Source organism: Camellia sinensis, chromosome 9, assembly GCF_055761805.1.
Source record: "Camellia sinensis isolate YWXY chromosome 9, ASM5576180v1, whole genome shotgun sequence".
Taxonomy (NCBI): Eukaryota; Viridiplantae; Streptophyta; class Magnoliopsida; order Ericales; family Theaceae; genus Camellia; species Camellia sinensis.
The window spans coordinates 142,705,687-142,719,565 of record NC_138969.1 but is presented as its reverse complement, the minus strand read 5'-3'; the positions used below and the strand labels follow the sequence as shown (position 1 = coordinate 142,719,565).

Genomic DNA, 13,879 nt, shown 5'->3' with positions numbered 1-13,879 from the left:
AGAGGGATGGGGTTACCTTGTAAAAGACTTCATCAATTAGTCCCTCATATGTGCCATCGTAGGGAAAATATTCAACACGTATGGGATATTTCTTCTGAACAATTTTTAAGACCTCCTCAAAAACATCAATGCAAAAACCAGAATACCTCTTCTCAGTTGAATTACTAATTGCTTCCACCTTCACAAATTTTTCAAAAGCAGTTTTACTTGGTACTCCAATTCTCATCTCTTTTGTATTAGTAAGCATTACCCGTCCTTTTGGGGTATGTTTTAGGTTTCCCGTCCAAGTTACTAAATCTTCCAACGCTTCCATGTTGTCATCACTACCATCATCATTAATGCTCTTGTTGTTCTCTGTGAAACCAAACTTTGATGACCAAAACCCAAGTTCTTTATAACTCTTTCCAATGACATTAACAATGGAAAATAGTGGTGATTGCCATAATTGTCTACTTTGGAAGTGAATTCTGCCACTTAAACTAGTAAAATTGCTCAGCAATATGCTTTTGAGAAGCATTGATGGAGACCTATTGTTGCCACGTATGCTATTCAAGGCATTCGTAATAACAATAATGCTATCAAATGCTCTTATTGCATGTATTCCAGGCTCAAAATTATATTCCTCGGGGTACTTGGATTGAAATATCTCTTTGAAGTGTCGATTGAAGCTTATGAAAGGCCTTTTGTCTTTAACAAAATAAGTCTTGATTCCTATAACACCTTCCATGGAAGAGATGACAGAAGTATTCACATAATCGAGCATGTTTCCAATAATGTCTGTAACTATCCATACTGAATCTTTTCCCATAAGTCCCATCCTCTTTGCTTCTTTGAACAAATGTATCGTCAGTGATAAAGATGACTGAAGGACGATGAAAACCCTGGATTGTTTGCTCGTTAACTTGGCTAGCTCTTCACGAACAAGTCTTTTCGGATCAGCCAGAGAAGAGATTGGGGGAACAATCAAACGATGCTCAATCTCCAAGTTTACATTTTGAATTTGATCGGCTAATGCAGCAAACATTCCAGAATCACCACCATATCTATCCAATTCATAAATTACTATAACACGTCGCCATTGGAAGAACTGGGAAATTGCGGCAATGAATCTCATTTGTTCAGTAACATTGGTTGCCATCTGTACCAAGAAAGGCCATTGTAATGGTGCCATTGATGCAATGCCAGTTGTCGCAAATGAGATAATTGGCACTTGAGCTTGGTTGCAAATCTCCGCTACTAACAATGTTTCTATCCATGTCTCCATGGCAATGATCACTTGAACTTTATCCTGTTTAATAAGCTTTTCAGCTATTGAAAATATACATTTATATTTTTTCGAGAAATTTCAAAAAAATGGAAGCTAAGGTAAGAATAAAAAATAATTACAATAGGTTGAGAAATTGAAATACAATGCAAAAACATTTATCTCTTTTTACTCTTTTTCTTCTTCAACCCTCCATCTTTGGCTATCATTCCTCATTTGTCACCCCTTCTCAACCAACCAGCTACCATCAACCCCACATCCACCCTCCTTAACCTTTGTAGCCCTCCTTGACCTATGTAGTGCTTCCTTGAAATGAGTAATTAAAACACTTATATTTAAAGAAAACCAAAAACTAATAAAAGATGAAAATAGAAGAAACTAATGCTTGTTTTGGGTGTACATGAACAAACTAAAGAAATACTATCCTTAAGAGAGATAACTACACTAAAAACTCGAAAGGGGCGATACGGGAAAATGTTAGAGCAATGAAAAATAAAATTAAAGAAAAAAAATGAAGAAGAAGCTTGCAATGTTGAAAACCCGAAAGCGCAGTTTTGGAATTCCTTATGGCAACTCTCCCAAAATTATGGCCCTTTTATGCTTCTCGAACTTGGCACGATGTAACACTTGTGCTTCATAAATTAATTAAATGTGTTTAATTTCATCATTTTGTTATTGAGATCTTTTTGGCGGTGTATCATTGTGTTGGTTGAGTGAGAATTTGATCTATACTTTGTTGGGGTTGCTCATTTGCGCTTAGTTTTGTCGAAAAGGTGCTTTGGAACCTTGAATTTATGTTCTGAGTGTCGACACTCAGCCTCTTGGGGTCAACATTTATTTTCTCTTTTGTTTTTGCTTTCTAGGGTCGACACCACTAGATTTGAGTGGCGTATAGTGCGACACTACTTTATGGTGTCGACACTGGGGCTTGTTGGTGTCGACACCAAGTCTGTTTTACTCTTGCTTGGGGCACCATTGCAATAAGTTGTCGACACATCCTCTTTAAGAAGTCATTGACAAAAAGTTGGGAAATTCTACCATGTTTTTGGGCCATACTTTTTGGAATTTTTAAGGTATATTTTAAGTTGACTTTAGGGCTAAACACACTTTTGTCCTTGTACTATGTATAGGCCCTTTTACACACACACACACACTCTCTCTCTCTCTCTCTCTCTCTCTCTTTCTTCCCTTTATGCCATGACCACCATCTTCTCTTTCTAACTCAAGCTTTTTTATGCAAACTCTTAGATCTATCCATTTCAGGTTATCCCCTCACCTTGATCCTTTGAGATAGATTATAGAGCACGTTGAGGGCATCATTCTAATCTGAGCAGATCATCGTTTCACCACTTTTGACTTTTGGGGATTTTACTCCTCTTGCTTAGAGGTAGGAATTTCTTTAATTATTTACAATACCTCTCTATAAATAGACACGTGGTAATTTTTATTGCATAAAAACATGGTTGTTTTGAGGTTTTTCTAAGAACATGAAGGTGGGGGTTTAGGGTTTGAGCATTATGAGTTTAAACTTGTGTTTTGTGCTTGATTATGTCAAATAAGTGTTATTGAGCATGCTTAGGATGCTAAAACTTGAAGCCCTAATTTTTATTATTTGTTTTGAGGAATGGGATTTAATTAGTGTTGTGTATGTGTTGAGTGATGATTGTATATCAACAAATTTGAAATTTTGATAAGTAAAAAGGGCATTGGCAAATTATTATGAGTATGGAAGATTGGGAATAACTGGAATTGGTTTCAAAATAAATAAAAAGAAGTTTGTAAAACTCTTTATAAAATGAGAAGTAAGAAGAGTTGATGTTTTAAAATCATTGAATCGGTTGTGGAGTTTTATTATGAGAATTGGGGGAATTAACTAAGAAAGCTATGTGATCCTTCATTATGAGAATTATGTTGTCTTATTATGAGGGTTGTGTATTATTGTTTAGAGGTTTTGTCCTTAGCCATTGGCAGAGGATGGTATTGACTGTTGTTAAATTAGAATACACATATTATGTGTTGTGGATTAATTGTGTAATCTAGAATGAAGTGGAAATTTGATTTGGTGGATATTATCGTGCTATGTTGAGGTAATGCGATCCTTCCGATTAGCAACCGGTAAAGCGAGAAAATATGCTATTCCGATTAGCATCCAATAAAGTAGGCTGATGTTATATAAAGGTAATGTGTTCCTTCCAGATAGAACCTGGTAAAGCAGGCTGATATTTGTGATGTGGGGTTTGGCAAGACCACGAGATGCTTGTGTGTTTATTTCTTTGTCATTGGTATATGTGTCTACAAATTGTGATACTTGTAGTAGTTGGAAATGTGTGAGATGTCCTATTGACTCTCAGTGTTCAGAAGTTGGTAATTGACATACTTAATGATGTTGGAAGGTAAGGTTGTGTTCGGTGGTAGGATGATGTAGACGCTGCTGTCATGGTAGTGTGGGTTTTCTTTTGAAAAATAGTGTAGTTGATACTCTTTTGTAATCAAATTGATGTAGACGTTAAGAATTATTTTCTTAAAATAGTTTAAGAATGATTCTTTTGGGAAGAGATATACCTATGTATGGGTAATTTGGTTATGAAAAGTCACATTGAAGCATTCATGGTCATAACTATTTAAGTGTTGTTATTGTTTAGAGTCATTGGGATCTCTATTGGATTTTATGTTCTTCTCACATTGTTAATCATTTTTCATATATGAAGTTGAAGACTTGCTCAAGATCGTAGCGTCTTTTGATTGTTGGCCAAGAGGCTTGATATTTGTAGGCAGAAAGCCATCAATGTAAAATGGGTTAAGCCCTTTCTTTTAATATATTAATGTAAGCCTATGGGCATTTTCATTTAATTGTAATTCATTTTGCATCACATGTATGAATGATAGGGAACTTTTATTATTTATTGATGTTAATGATTATAGTTTCCACACATTCCTTGATGGAATTGGGTAATAATAATGGATATGGTAATGTCATTCAAGTAATAAAAGGCATGGCGTTATACGCCATCCCAACCCTAGTCGTCTCCTTCTCCAAAATCGCCAAACAAGCCCTTAAAACTCACGGCCTCAACTGCTTAACCTAGTTGGCCACTATGACTTTCCTAAGGGCTTTGTCCTTATGGGGAGGTCATGGAATCAACTCTCTTTACAAGGAGTCGAATTAAAAGGCCAAGCACTTGTGCTTGTAAAAGGTGGGGAGGCTAACTCCCATAGGTGCTAATTTAATAACTAATAACTGACTTTCGCAGATGGAAAAAATAAAATAAAATAAAATAAAGCTTCCTGGACATCGCCTTCTCCCCCTACAACAATCAAGGGCATGCCTTGCGCAAACTCTTGGTTTTTAAGCTTTTTAGTCCGAAGAGAGTGAAACTATTTTATCGCACGAGAGAAGTTGAGATCAATCGTTTCATTAAGTCTATGTCCTCCAAAGCATCTCCCAACAAGGTTAATCTCAATGAGAGGATATTTACTATGGTAGAAGGGATTGTGTGTGAGGTTGCTTTCGACAAGAGCTATGAAGGAAAGAATTTTAAGGGTCAAAAGTTTGAAGATGTCATTGGTGAGACCATGAAAATGATGGATAGTTTCTCTTCTGAAGACTTTTTTTCCCATCTGTGGAATGGGTTGTAGATGGATTTAGCGGGCTAAGGAGAAGGCGGGAGAAATGTTTGGGAACCTTGATGATTACTTTGAAATGGTACTTGATGAGCATCTTGATTCTACAAGAAAGAAATCAGAGGGAGAAGAAGACTTTGTTGATGCGTTGATCTGATTATGGAAAGAAGAAGGTAGTGATTTTGGTCTTACCAAAGACTGAATTAAGGCACTTCTTCTAATAATAAAACCAACTTCTTAATTAGCCCTTTCTAATTGGCATTTTTTTGCTTGATTAATTATAGTCATCTTTCATGTTTTGTTGAGGTTGTTGCAATAAACAAAATAGGTAAAAATTAAATACAAGACTACTGTGTATCATTGGATTATTTCATTAAAAAATCACCACGTCTTGCCTTTTGGTTTTTATGTGGCATGGTGCATTTCACTATTTTTTATATATAAATAATAAAATAGATTAAACAAATTCAATGATAAATGTGGATCCATGAGATTCATTGTCGTATATAGATAGTGAAAGTATTTGCAGATGGAAAACGTTAATGACCTAGAAAAATTAATTTGACTATGGTCACGATTGAGAGAGATTTGTAAGAAGAGGAAGTATTGAGGCAGTAGGAAGTGTAGCTAAGGTAGGAGAAGGGGCTGATAGTAGAAAAGAAGACTTGGGGTTTGAGAATGGTGTTGAGGAGAGAATATGAAGGTGGAGGTGGGGGTGGTAAAGTGGGGTAAGGTAGGTTTAAGGATCAGGAAATTTGAACTTTAATTAATTATAACTATGGCACAATTACTTGTTTAATTAAGTTATTAACTAATTTAAGCTCGTTTGTTGCTTAATCGATACACACAAACAACTTTTTATTTCCACGTAAGATTAGAGAAATAGATTCTCTACGCTATATGTATTTGTATTAATATTATTAAGATGGATTAAGAATAATTAATTGTGCTTAAGGGAACATAACGTTGCATATTTGCACAAAGGCCACTAGATACTTTGAAATTTGAATATTTGGGGGCAAGACTATATTTTTCGAAAGCCCAACCAATCGCCTTACTTGGCTAATATTTCTCTCCCCTATGTCACCGTTACCTTTTCTCTTTTTGGTAGTGTTAAGACCTCGATGATGTTTGATAAAGTTGAAAACTGAAAATTAAATACTGAAAACTAAATACTAAATTTTTTAAGATGAAAAACAATTTAATAAAAATTTAAGTGTTGAACTAAAAATAAGTTGTTTGATATGCATAAAACCAAATTTGAAATTTATTATTTTCAAATTATATATTTCAATATTTATGTTGTAATGGTGGTGGTAGTGGTATGATGATGGTATGGTGGTGGTGGCAGTGAAATGGCAGTGGTAGTAGTGGTGGTGGTAGCAGTAAAGATGGTAGTGATAATAAAATAATGGTGGTGCTTGAGGCAATAATCATAATGATAATGAGGGTAGTGGTAATAGTAGAGGTGGTAGTGGTGGCGATGGTATGATGGTAGTAATAGTGGTAACAATAGTAGTGGTAGGTGGTGGTGGTGGCGGTGGCATGGTGGTGGATTGTTGGTGGTATCGATAGCGATAGTGGTAGTAGTGGTAGTAGTGGTAGTAATAGTGGTGGAGGTGGCATGATGGTGGTGCTTGAGGCAATAATCATAATGATGATGAGGGTAGTGGTAACAGTAGTGGTGGTAGTGGTGGCGATGGTATGATGGTAGTAATAGTGGTAACAATAGTAGTGGTAGGTGGTGGTGGCGGTGGCATGGTGGTGGATTGTTGGTGGTATCGATAGCGATAGTGGTAGTAGTGGTGGTAATAGTGGTGGCAGTGGCATGATGGTGGTAGTGGTGGTAGTGGTGGTGGCGTGGTCGTGGTGGTAGTAGTGGTAGTGGTAATGGTAGTGATAGCAGTGGTGGTAATGAATTTATAATAGTGTATACCGATGCTTATTTTTAATATTAATAAATTTAGTTAGAATTAAGTAAGTTCAAATTACTTAAAATTTTCGATGTTTGATAAAATTAAAAATTAAAGTATTGAAAACTGAATGCTAATTTTTTAAGCTGAAAAAATGTTTGATAAAAATTTAATTACTGAACTAATAATAAATTATTTCATATATATAAGATCAAATTTTAAAATTTATTATTTTCAAATTGTATTCAATTTTTATATTGTGATGGTGGTGGTGATGGTGATTGTGATTGTGATGGTGGTGGTAGTAGTGGTGGTGATGTTTGATGGTGATTGTGATGGTGGTGGCAGTGGCAGTGGCAATAGTGATAGTAGTGGAAGTAAAATGATGGTGGTGCTTAAGGCAATAATGATAATAATTAGAAAAAATATCATTTTGCCTCCCAAACTTTCATGTGTTTTTCAATTTGACCTCCAGACTTCAATTAATATCAATTTTACACTTAAACTTTCAAAATTTTGATCAATTTGGCCCCTACCATCATATTCTATCTACAATTAGACGGAATATGCTGACGTGGTGGTAAATTGATTTTTAAGGTATAGTTTGGAGGGCAAATTGATTTTTAATTTGGGGGACAAATTGATTTTTAAGGTATAGTTTGGGGATAAAATGAAATTTCTAATGAGCTTTGGTTCCACTTCAGCACATTCCATCCAATTGTAGACGGAATGTGACAGTATGGGCCAAATTAATCAAAATTTCAAAAGTTTGGGTCTAAAATTGATATTAATCGAAGTTTAGATGTCAAATTGAAAAATGAGTGAAAGTTTGGAGGGCAAAATGATATTTCCTCTAATAATAATGAAGGTAGTGGTGGTGGTGGTGGCGGTGGTGGTTAGGGTTGGCCATTTTAATCCAATTTGTAGAGGCCCGCCCATACCCACCCAAATTTGGCGGATTTTATCCACCCCAACACTTATGTGGGGCGGGGGTAGTTTATGGTTTGGTCACCCGCAACCCGGGGGGAGGGGGGAGGGGGGTAGGGCGGGGGCACGTATCGCCTCACCCAATCCAAACCCGACTCGACATAATTAGCAATATATAAATAAATAATATATATGTATATATATAATATAATTAGATACAAGAAAAAAATATTAAAAGCCTGTGATTCTATTGAAATATAAATAAATAATAATTCTAAGAGTCTCATTGTTTATATAAATGGAAATAAGGAAAATTATTACTATGCTAAGAATTTAAATAGTTCTCAATTTTTATTTTTTTTGGCTATTTGAAATGTAGTCAGATATCTGCGGGTATTGGTATCCGCGAAAGTGGAAATGGGGTTGAAAAATTCCACCCGTAGCAGGGGTGAGGCGAGGGCGGAGTTTGTCCACCAGGGCAGGGGTGGGGGCAGGGGCAAAGAATGGCAAATCCGCCTTGTGGCCATCCCTAGTGGTGGTGGTGGCATAATGGTGGTAGTGGTGACGACGGCGACTGTAGTGGTAGTAGTAGCAGTAGTGGTGGTTGTGGCGGTGGCGGTGGCGGTGGCATACTAGTGGTGGTTGTGGCGGTGGCGGTGGCATACTAGTGGTGGTTGTGGCGGTGGTGATAGTGGTAATGATGGTGATAGTGGTGGTAAGCTTATAATGTATATCAATACTTATATTTAATATTAATAAATTCCTTTAGAATTAAATAAGTTTCATATGACTTAAAATTTTTTAAAACTTTAACCTACATTTTAAAATATATTTAAATTTTTAAGTGATATCAATTATGATTATCAAACGAATTTAAATAATTATCATTTAATACATTCAGTTTGAAATACTGGATCAACGTATCAAACATCATCTTTGTCTTGCAAGTTGCTAAACTGTAGAATCTTGGCATGAATAAGGTAATTTTTTGCACTCATATGTAAGCTTCGTTTGAGAAGAGGATTAGCATTTTAATTTTTTGATTTTTTTTTACTATTTTAGCCTGGGACTAAAAAGTCTGGTTTGGAAAGGGCTTTTGGCTTTTCTGGCCTTTTTGTGAGATAAAGAATGTAATGATTATGGGTTATATGTAATATTTTTTTTTATTAGGGTAAAAAGTCTATTTTATTTTTTGTAGCTATTTTAGACAAAAAACTCCTCAAACCCAACTTCCCAAACATAGACATAATGATAATTATTCAAAGATGACATTTGATGGCCAGGTTGTGTAAAGATTTGTCATGTGAAATATGGACACATGGATTAAATTCGTGTTTGACCAAACTTGATGGAAACTTAAAAATATGACTTCGTCATGCTTTTCTGTCACCAAAACATATTCTCTGCCTTTCTTTGAGTTTCATTCTTTAGTCCTTCATTTTTGGAGCTTGTAAATTTGGTATGGGTCTTTCTTCATATATCCTAAACTCTATAAAGCATGGATAGTTCAAATTGGATGGCACATTTGTATCTGATAGTGATATATTTTAAGGGGATTTATGTGTAGATTTTAATAGGAGAATCTATTATTCAGTAGGTCTTATGAGAATTAATGGCGTTTTTCATCAAATACTATTAAAAAAAAGTCATTAAATGTTAATTTTCAGTAACAATTTAAAAATTGTCACAAAAATGTCAATAATTATAAATTTTAGCGATAATTTAAAAAAAAAAAAGGTCGAAAAAAGGTCACTAATTTTTAATTTTCAGCGACAGTTTGAAAATTTTGTCACGGAAAAATGTCACAAATTGCAAGTTTTAACGACAATTCATAAAAATCGTGATAAAAAAAAGTCACTAATTGTCAATTTTTAGCGATATATGCAAAAATGGTCACAAAAAATTAGTTTTAGCAACGATTTTACTATAATTTATTTTTAATAAGATTTTATGGAAATTAAATCCAATTATTAAGACCTATCGGTACTTTATCCTATTTTTGAAAAATTCACAGATATGTATCAAATAGTCATCAAAAATATTTGATACTTCTTAATTAATTTGTCATTAATTTTGAAACATCGGATACTCCGAGTCTACTACTTGTTTAACGAAATTAAGGACTAGGTATTAAATAATTATAAAATTTTAATTATTTATTGTAATTTTTAACTTTCTATTCTAATTTTAATTTAATTATATTTCATATCACAATTAATTTAAAATATTTAATTATTTATTGTAATTCCTAACATTTTAAACTAATTTTAATTTAATTATATTTTACATCACAATTAATTCTAAATTATTAATTATTTATTGCAATTTTTAACATGTTAATCTAATTTTAATTTAATTATATTTAAATCAATTCTTAATGATTATATTTTTTTGTATTTTTATTTAATTATATTTTAAATAAATTCTTAATTGTATTTTATATTTTAAATAAGTTCTTAATTGTATTTTTTATTTTAGATCAATCCTTAGTTATATTTTATATTAATTACCATATTAATCTAATTTTAAGTTTAAAGAAAATGGAATAAAATTGCCTTTTTGTTGCATTAATTTTACTTTATTTTTTTAGAAAATCAAACTCTCTAAAAAATGGAGTGTGTGATACACTTTTCGTTATTTTGGATGAAAACCCTAACAATGTCACTCTAGTTTAAAATTGCATAAGGTCTTTCTGATTATATTTGGACCGTAAAGGGTAAAGTGCTTCAACCACAAACTACCATTTTAATCCTAAAATTAATACTTCATCCGTCCCAAAATATTAGTTCCTTATTTTATTTTTTATTATTCCAAAACATTAGTCCATTTTCAAAAGTTAAGTACAAAAATAATATAAATTTCTTATTTTGTCATTATTTTAAATTCATTAACAATATAAAAAATACAATTATGGCATTGATATTTTCCAAAAAAAATATCCTATCAAAGGGTAGTTTTGTAAAATTAATTTTTTTTAAATACAATAATTGTACTATTATAAAAAGTTAAATTTTTTAAAAGAGACCATTATTTTGAGACAGAAAGAGTAATAATTGAGTCTTGGTTGTCGTACTCATTCAATTAGCTCTCTCTATCGGGGCTTTTCCTAAATTAAGTCAAATTAGCAACTTAATTCTCAAACTAGGCATAGTTTGGACGGAATTCCCAAACTAGGCTAAAGCGCTATTACAAACCATGCTTTCACTGTTCCTAGGCCTCTCCCGCGAAAATTTTGTGAAATAGTAAAAGCGTGGTTACAAACCACGCTTTTAATTAAGAAAGCGTTGTTATAAACCACGCTTTTAAAAATTATTTTTTTTTCATAAAATGTGATTTCAAACCACGGTTTATAAATTTTTTTGAGAAAACTTGATTTGGAATCACGCTTTCAACTCATTCTACGCACTCACTCTTCTCTTTTTTTTTCTCTCTCTCTCTCTCTCTCTCTCTCTGACACACAAACACTCAACACACACACACACCAGAGCCCCCACACACACCAAACCAATATAATTTTTAATATATATAAATTTTATTTTATAAAATTAAGACCAATATTAATATATACATATATATATATATATATAATAATTTATAATAACAAATAATAATCAAGTATATGAAATTAAGACCAATATTTTCAAATAATTTTTTTTTTCAATTATTTTTTTCAATTAAATTTTTTTTAAATTAAATTTTTTTTAATTATTTTATTTTTCAATTATAATATGTGTGATCCCATTGTCATAAATCATAAAAATAAATAAATATTTTAGGCCCGAACAAACATATTTTTTATTTTATGTTTGTAAAATTTTTTAAATATTTTATTCAAACTAAACGCGTCTGTAATTTATGTTTTTTTAAAAATAAATAAAAACCAGTTTATAAAATTTTTGTAAACATAAACCAAAAACGTAAACGTTACCAAACGCTACCTTAGTGTTTAGGGATAAAATTTATTTATTTTAGGGTTTAGGATTTATAGTTTAATTCTTAAATTTATTTTTTTTATAAAATTGAAGTTAAAATAAATTTTAAGAATTAAACCATAAATCTTAAACCCTAAAATAAAAATAAATAAATTTTAAGAATTAAACCCTAAACCCTAAAATAAAAAAAAAATAAATTTTATCCCTAAACACTAAGGTAGCGTTTGGTAACGTTTACGTTTTTTGTTTATGTTTACAAAAATTTTATAAACTGGTTTTTATTTATTTTTAGAAAAACATAAATTACAAACGCGTTTGCTTTGAACAAAATGTTTAAAAAATTTTAAAAACATAAAATAAAAAATATTTTTGTTCAAGCGTAAAATATTGATATTTATTTTTATTATTTATAACAATGGGATCACACATATTATAATTGAAAAAAAAATAATTTAAAAAAAATTAATTTAAAAAAAATTATTTGAAAAAAATAATTGGAAAAAAAATTATTTGAAAAAAAAATTTAATTGGTAAAAAAAATATTTGAAAAAAATTTAATTGAAATAAAAGATTAATTGAAAAAAAAAAATTAATAGAAAAAAAAATATTTGAAAAAAAATAATTAAAAAAAATATTTTAAAAAAAAATTATTTAAAAATATTGGTTTTAATTTCATATAATTGATTATTATTTGTTATTATAAATTATATATATATATATATATATTTAATATTGATCTTAATTTTATAAAATAAAATTTATATATATTGAAAATTATATTGGTTTGGTGCGCGTGTGTGTGGGGTTTTGTATGTGTGTGTGATGAGAGAGAGAGAGAGAGAAAAAAAAGAGTGAGTGCGTAGAGTGAGTTGAAAGCGTGATTTCAAATCACATTTTCTCAAAAAAATTTATAAAGCGTGGTTTGGAATCACGTTTTATGAAGAAAAAAAAAAATTAAAAGCGTAGTTTGTAACCACGCTTTCTTAATTAAAAGTGTGATTTGTAACCACGTTTTTACTATTTCTCAAATTTCCCGCAAGACAGGCCTAGGAACAGTGAAAGCGTGGTTTGTAATAGCGCTTTATCCTAGTTTGAAAATTCCGTCCAAACTAAACTTAGTTTGGAAATTAAGTTACTAATTTGATTTAGGTCTCGTTCGGGAACAGGCTAATTTAGTAACTTTTTTACTATTTGGCTAAAAAGGTAGGTAAAAAAAACTTGTATGTTTGGGATGACTTTTTGGCTAATTACGAAAAGATGTGCAAAAAGTAGAGAGAAAAGAGAATCTTTGACTTTTTTGGTATGGGTTGTTGACTTTTTGGCTAATTTAGTAACTTTTTGACTAATTGGCTAAAATAGTCTCTTGCCAAACGAGGCCTTAATTTGAAAAAAAACCCCTCTCTACCCCCTGACGGAGTGTCAGGAAGAGGCAATAAATATGACTTACCGGCATGAGCTGTTTGGAGAGGGTTGCTACCAGGGTGTCGATAATGGAGAGAAAACATGTGATCCACTGAGATACTGTTGGAGCTTTGAACAGCCATTTCCATTGCAGTTATTACTTCTTTCCCAATACGGGAATCAACATTGATGATCGCACCGATGCGCGTTGTGCTTTTGCTTTGAGCAACTGTAATGATTCCATGGTGCCAAAAAATGAGAAGAAAGTATGTGAGAATAGGTGCGAGGAAAGGAGTAGATTGGGAAACGAACTTTTGCTTTAACATTTTTGCTAGGTTGTTCTCTCTCTCTCTGTTGCTTTAACAACCTAGGTTGCACATTTTATGCTAAGACTAATGCTTGGGGTCTTGACAAATCAAGGCTCGAATTTCTCCAATTGTACTTTTCTTTCCTTTTTTTTTTTTTTTTTCCTTTTCTTATCTATTTGTTGGGCTATGTTAGTTTGGTGGTGGTGGTTGTTGTTGTTGTTGTTGTTGCTTTTTTTTTTTTTTTTTAATTTATTTGTTGGGTTGTGTTGGTTTGGTTCTTTTTTTTTTTTTAGAAAAGTGGTTATGTGTAGGGATGTATCAAAAAATTAGACATCTAGCATCAACTCAACTTGTGTGGTTTAATAAGGTGAATGAGTTGGGTTGGATTAATTGAGAGATAAAATTGACTGATCAATTAGGCTGCTGACTAAAATTTGTTAATTCTATATAATTTTGTACAAATTCCTGCTATATTTTCATTTCAAATTAAGAAGACACGGAAGAAATTGAAAT

At 32.0% G+C, this 13,879-nt stretch overlaps 1 protein-coding gene across 5 annotated transcripts in view; it reads right to left on the bottom strand.

The window, feature by feature from the left end:
- Positions 1-13,503, bottom strand: part of LOC114290289 (glutamate receptor 2.2) — a 29,571-nt gene extending 16,068 nt beyond the window's left edge. For 3 of the 5 annotated variants that reach the window (XM_082887739.1, XM_082887737.1, XM_082887738.1), the window contains exons 1-2: positions 13,105-13,502; positions 17-1,308 (exon numbers count right to left, since the gene is read on the bottom strand). In XM_082887739.1, the coding sequence (XP_082743865.1) occupies positions 17-1,308; positions 13,105-13,384 (1,572 nt within the window). In that variant the 5' untranslated portion in view covers positions 13,385-13,502. Of the gene's footprint in view, positions 1-16; positions 1,309-13,104 lie in introns of all 5 variants that reach the window. The other 2 variants (XM_082887741.1, XM_082887740.1) reach the window with 2 other exon arrangements.
- Between the last annotated feature and the right edge of the window lie 376 nt (positions 13,504-13,879).